General features: G+C 47.8%; 1 protein-coding gene across 1 annotated transcript in view; it reads left to right on the top strand.

Annotated features, from left to right (window-relative positions):
* The window catches only part of CACNA1G (calcium voltage-gated channel subunit alpha1 G), a 58,279-nt gene extending 52,388 nt beyond the window's left edge, over positions 1–5,891 (top strand). The window contains exons 26-28 of the mRNA XM_027870308.1: positions 2,451–2,643; positions 3,100–3,272; positions 4,829–5,891. Of these exons, the coding sequence (XP_027726109.1) occupies positions 2,451–2,643; positions 3,100–3,272; positions 4,829–5,584 (1,122 nt within the window). The 3' untranslated portion in view covers positions 5,585–5,891. The remainder of the gene's footprint in view (positions 1–2,450; positions 2,644–3,099; positions 3,273–4,828) is intronic.
* The last annotated feature ends 477 nt before the right edge of the window (positions 5,892–6,368 follow it).

The following is a 6,368-nucleotide window of genomic DNA, read 5'->3' as shown; positions in this document are numbered from 1 at the left end:
TGTGTGTGTGTGTGTGTGTGTGTGTGTGTGTGTGTGTGTGTGTGTGTGTTGGGTCAGGAAAGTCTGAGGGATGTCAGTTTGTTGGAGGTGGGGGGAGAGAACAGGGAGGTTTTTGTTGTTTTTTTTTTTCAGTGTGTTTTGTTAAAAAAAGAAAAAAAAGATTTTCTTTTTTCTTCCCTTTTTTTTTGTCCTGGTTTCTTATGCTTGATCATCTCTCTCCTTGTTTAGATCCCTCTAGCTGAGATGGAGGCTCTGTCTCTGACGTCAGATATTCTGTCTGAACAGTCCTGCTCCTTAGCTCTGACGGATGATTCTTTGCCTGATGACACTCACACACTTTTACTTAGTGTCCTGGAAAGAAATGTACATACACAGACCCACTCACTTTCCCCCTTAGCTCTGTGTAGGGCTCTGAATACTGGCACTGGGGCTTTTCCTCTCTCCACCACCCCCCAACCCGTCCCCTTTCTCTCAAATCTTCCGGTTCTCATTCTTCACCCCAGATACATTAATTCAGTTACAGCTCTTGTGTTTTTGCCAAATTAACATCTCTCGCCAGCTCTTCTCCAGAGAGAGAGAGACACAAAGATTGAATGTGTGTGACCTTTTCCACAAGGAATACAGGGGAGAGTGGATAGGCATCAAAGTATTAACCTGGGTACCTTCCACACCCCTCTTTGGAACTGGCCCTGCCTGGCTGCAGAACCAGGCAACTGATGAAAGAAATAGTGTGTTCTGGAGACCCTAGACCTCTGCCCTAGGGGTTCAGATTCAGCCCCCTGTATTTGGAGCCCTGCCCAAGCTGTGCCCTCATCCCACTTTCCCTTCTTCTCCATACCTCTACTCCACCCTTCTCAATATTAGACATTCACCACTGTGTAGTGGGGCGGTGCTTTCTCCTCTGCTGTGACCAACATAATTTCTTTCCCCACTTTTGGAAAGGGACCATTCTTGTCTTCTTTGTAACACTCCATGTCTCTCACCTCCCACCCTAATTTCTGAGGACCTTTCTTTGTGTTGCTGATGAATCCTCCAGCCTCCCTTGTCTCTCCAGCCCTGTGTGACTCAGAACCTACTCCCCTTTCCCATCCCAATCATCCCCCGAATCAGATTTCCCATGGTTGTGGTGCAAAAGAAAGAAGAGGCCTCGGCAGCCCCTTGGGACTTGCTGGGGGAGGGAGGTGAGAAGAAGCTAGTTCCCAAATAAACCTTCCTTTTTCCAGTGCATCCCAGCTGCACCAGCAGAAATGCACTGGGCTAGGGCCTACAGCTACTGGGAACATTGCCACCGGTTGGAGGTCCCAAGGGGGGCTGTGGGTTATTGGCTTCAATTGAGCCCAGTGCCGGGGGACTGGGAGCTAAGGATACAGTCCTGTCCCAGGCTCGGACATCCTCAATCAAAGCCCTGAGTTAGTATTCTTGTCAGGTTGCTAAATTGGGAGCAAGGAAAACAAAACCCAGAACTGATGATGGGGCAGAGGAAGGAGACAGACCATAGTTATGTTTCTTGGTCCTGGGCAGCCAGCTTCCATCCTGCCTGGCCTCTGAAGCTGATGACTGACCTAGCATTGGAACTAAAACTAAAGTGCCTTCCTCCTCTCCTGGCCTAGACTCTCACTGGTCTCCCCTTCTCCTGTCCCCAACTCTCCTGCCACCTGCTCCCTATTGCTATAACCCCGGGACCACAAAATTGGTAAGGAAGGAGCTCAGGTGGGTGAGAGGTCAGGAACTCAGGTCCTAGTGGACATCTTTACAATGGTCCCTTGTCCTCTGGTTCCTAGGAGGCACTGATTTTCCTGTAATTGTCCCACTTGCTGTACCTCCACCAGGAGCTGGGAATGGGGGTGGGAGTGGAGGTGGGGGCAGGAGATGGAATTGAGACAGGAAAGGCTTTATGTGGCCTTCTGCTAAGCCTTGGGAGAAAGTGATTTAAAAATCATTCCATCTCTGGGTGAGACACTCAAGGAATGTTCAAGAGGAACTCTGTCCAACATCTTCATTTAGAAAGACCTATCCCTACAAAAACACTTGAGGTTCTGATCCTATGATCTTGGGTGACCTCTTTTATAATCCATAGACAGGGATATCTAAGCCTCCTTAAAATAAATAGTCTCCACCATCTTTTGATACACACACACACACACACACACACACACACACACACACACTCCTTTGCCATCTGGTGCTATGTATAAAAATATAGTGATATAAACTACAAACCTGGGGGCAAAGTTTCCTTCCCGCCCTGCCTCCTTCCTGAAAGCTCATTTGTCTCACTTTTCTGTCTCTGTGTCCCTTGTTGTTCCCTTTCCCCAAACTCTCTGACAGTGTGCATGCCCATTGTTCCTATCTGCTGGGGTGGGAATCTGGTTTCCAGCTGCCTAATTGTACCTTGGTGGCCAAAACCATGCACCTCCTCTTCCTCCCTCCCCTCCCACTTTCTTTTTCAGACTGTGACCCTTCCCCACTCTGAGGCTCTGGCCACTGGACCCTCTGCCCTCCAACCAAGTCTGCTAACTGTCCGGAAGTCGGGGGTCAGCAGGACCCACTCCTTGCCCAATGACAGCTACATGTTCCGAGATGAGGGCTCCTATCAGGGCTTCTTAGGGCAGAGGGCCTGGATGCTTCCCAAATCTCAGTCAGGTAGGAGCTCTAGGGGGATGGAGTGGCCAACCATGGCCTTCCTAAAGCAATCAATGGACATCAACTCAGGTTCATATTTCAGTCTTGTGCTGGACACCTGGGAGCATAGTAGAACAAAAAAGAATGCATGTGGTCCCCAGTCTCAGGAAGCTTCCAAGCCTTTTGGGAAAGAAAGATTACCCTCAGAGAGCTCCTGGTTTGCTGGGAGGGTCAGTCCTGGAGGAAGAAGTGCTCATCAGGATTTTAAACAAGGTTGTGATGGTTTAGTAGACGGAAGTGGGGCAGGATCTCACAGTTTGGGAGAATAGTAGGAACAAACCTCTTCGATAGCAGCAATGGAGATGGAAACAGAGAAGAGGTGTTAATGGGGGTGGGGGGTGGGGGTGGGAAAGTCAAGGAAGGTAGATTTCAGGACAGACATTCCTGATGCCTCTAACCTTCCTAACAACCCCACAGCAGGCTCAGCTACTTCTATCCACTCCCAGCCAGTAGATGCCAGAGCCCTCCTACAGCTTCCCAAAGATGGGTCCCACCAGCTTCAGCCCCATGACCTCTCCAACTGGGGCATAATCCCCAAACTTCCCCCACCGGGGTGCTCCCCTTCTGCACAGAGGCAGCTTCGGCGACAGGTGAGGGGAGGACTCCATCTCCCTTTGTCAGGTGGGAAAATGCAAAGGTTTTAGTAGGAGGTGTGTGTGTGTGTGTGTGTGTGAGAGAGAGAGAGAGAGAGAGAGAGAGAGAGAGAGAGAGCATTTGGGTCCTGGGTTCTCTACAGAGATTGGTCTAGAAATGATGAATAAACTCAGTCAGGAGAGACCTTAGCAATCGTCTAATCCAACTCCCTCATTTTACAGATGGGGAATCTGAGGCTGAGAAGCAGCTTGTACCAAGTACCTTAGGCAGGATTTGAACCCAGGCTTGTCTGACTCCACATGTTTCATTTGTGTCCTTTTAAAAGTGTGATTGTTACCTTGCGCAAGTCGCTAAACTTCCTTGGGCCTCAGTTTCCTGATCTGTAAAATGAAGGAGCTGGACTAGATGGCCTATGTTTTTTTCTTAATTTTAATTTGACAATGCTTGTGCATGCACGTACCCAGCTGTCTATATTTGTGTACAGGAGTGAGCACAGTGGGAAGGAGAGTAGAGCCTCATCTAGAGCAAGCTCCCTGTACTTTAACCAGGAGCCTCAGAGGAGACAGTGTGTTGTGTCATATTGGAAAGAGCATTGGGTCTGGAGTCAGAGAATCCCAAGCTGCTTACTTGTGTGACCTTGGGCAAATCACTTAATCTTCCCCTGGCCCTCAATTTTCCCAGCTGTAAGATAAGGGGTTTGAACTAGATGATCTCTCTGGCCCTTTCTGTCTGGCTCCTGGATTATTCTGTGACCCAAGTTGAAATCCCAGTTTGGCTGCTTGTCTTTTGTGTGACCTCATGCAAGTCATTTCCCTTCCTCTGGGTCTCAGTTTCTTTCTCTCTAAATCTTCTTATGCCTACTGCTGTAATAGTAATAATAACTCACATTTAAGTAGTGCTATAAGATTAATAAAGCACTAAACCTATATTATCTCATTTGATCCTCAAAACAACCTTATGAAGTAGGCACTATAATTATCCCCATTTTACAGATAAGGAAACTGAGTCTGAGAAATATTAAGTTACTTGCCCAGAGTTACATAGTACGTACAGTGAGCATCTGAGACAAGATTTGTTTGAGGTTCCCAACTCATCACTCTGCCCACCGCACCATCTAGAAAAAGAATAGGAACAACCTTTTAAAACCTCCAGAAACTTCTTCCTTAGTGTTTTATAATTCCAGTTCTAGAACTCTAGAGGTTCTAGAGGGCCTAAGCTAGATCTAATGTTTGTGGGTGGCAGAGGAACCTAGAACCTAGAAGATAGAAGTCAGGCTAAAGCAAGGTCGGCCCCCCAACCCCAGCTGGGGCTTTGTAAATACTGCAGTCCAGCATTCGGGGCCCTTATTGTGATTGCTGCCACGGATCTCCATGATTGGGAAGTAAATCAAGCCTGAGAATGGTTCTACTTCTTAAATTCCTTACTGGGGAAGAAGGGACAGTGCCCAGCCAAAGGCCTTGTTCCTGCTTCCTTCCCCTTCTCAGGTATGTTTCATAGGCTGACCCTATTTTCTTCCCTTCTACCGTCTCTCTTTTTCCCCTTCCCAAACCAGGCAGCAATAAGGGCTGATTCCCTGGACATGCAGGGTTTGGGCAGCAGGGAGGATGTTGTAACTGAGGTGAGTGTACCCTATACCATGCCTTCCCAAGATACTCCCAGCTGGGGCCGTTCCAGCATCAGAGTCCAGCAACGTCCTCGGAACCAATGCAAGAAATCCAAGCACATGCCACCAGCCCCCTGCCTGGGCACAGACCCTCTCCAGGACAGGTGCCAACCAGGCCACGAGGCATCGGAGACCATTAGCTGCCTGGAACTGCATGCCCAACCAAAATGGGGCTCAAGCCCCAGGCCCCAACATCCCCCGACTCCAAAGGGTGGAGAACATCTGAGAGACCTGAAGAAATGTTACAGTGCAGAGACACAGGGCCGCCCTCACCGGCCCACCTTGTGGCCAGATGAACAGAGGAGACACTCCATCGCTGTCAGCTCTCTGGATAGCTGTTCCCAGGCCTGCCCAGGCTCTGATGCCTTGAGCCTTGGAGGCCAGGAGCTGAGCAGGCCAGTGATAGGACCCAAAAGCTGGCCCAAGAAAAAACTGAGCCCTCCTTGCATCTCCATAGAACCACCTGAGAGCCAGGGTTCCCGGCCCTTGCCCAACCCAGGTGTCTGCCTCCGGCGCAGGGCTCCATCCAGTGACTCCAAGGACCCTTTGGCCCCTGACAGCATGGCCATCTCCTCACCCCCCCCAAAGAAAGACTTACTGATGCTCTCTAGTTTCTCCTCTGATCAGTTAGATCTGGAACCCTGAATCACCTTTCCCTTCCTCACTGGGCTCCACTGGGTGCCATATCTCTCCTTCTGGGCTATATCCTTGAAAAAGTTCAGTATAAACCAAGGAGAGTATCACTTCTATCATCCTAACAGGCATTGGATAAACAAACAAATACAACTTCCAAAGACAGTTTAAATGCAGCAGTTTGGGGTCATTATGGTGGCTGAGGAGCACCAGACAGAGTAAGGGGCTGGGCCAGGAAGTTCTTCCAGGTGCCCAAGAGTGATTGGGAGAAAGCAATATGTCTGTGCAGAATCTCTATGTATATTCTATTTTATTAAATTAATTGACTCTAGTATTTGCGGGATGTACGACATTTTGTGACTTAAGAGATTTTTGTTTTCCTCTTATTTTATGTGTCTCCTAATATTTCCGAGAAGGCATCTGTCTCTTGGCTATTTTAACTTAGAATAATCAGACTAGTTATAGTCCCTCTTCTTACAAAGCACAAGTTGTGACTGTGAGTGCATTAAGTCCCCAACTGTGACCCACCTTCGGCAAAGAGAGAGCAATTGATAGGGGAGAGAGAGAGAGAGAGAGAGAAACAGAGAGAGAAACAGAGAGTTTTGGAAACTAATGTAACTTTTTTCTCTTTAACCACATCATTGTTTTCTGAAGAGAAAAAAAGGTAATTTGGACAAAGAAGTCATTTTAAAAATGCAATGGAAACCTTTTTATATATACATATATATATATACATATATATAATAAAAAATGATTTTCCAAAGTAAAAGTTAATCACATTTCAGAATAAAAGTGG

Source organism: Vombatus ursinus, unplaced genomic scaffold, assembly GCF_900497805.2.
Source record: "Vombatus ursinus unplaced genomic scaffold, bare-nosed wombat genome assembly UNPS02014797.1, whole genome shotgun sequence".
NCBI classification, from domain to species: Eukaryota; Metazoa; Chordata; class Mammalia; order Diprotodontia; family Vombatidae; genus Vombatus; species Vombatus ursinus.
The sequence above is the reverse complement of the archived record's forward strand: the minus strand, read 5'-3'. Positions and strand labels throughout refer to the sequence as shown.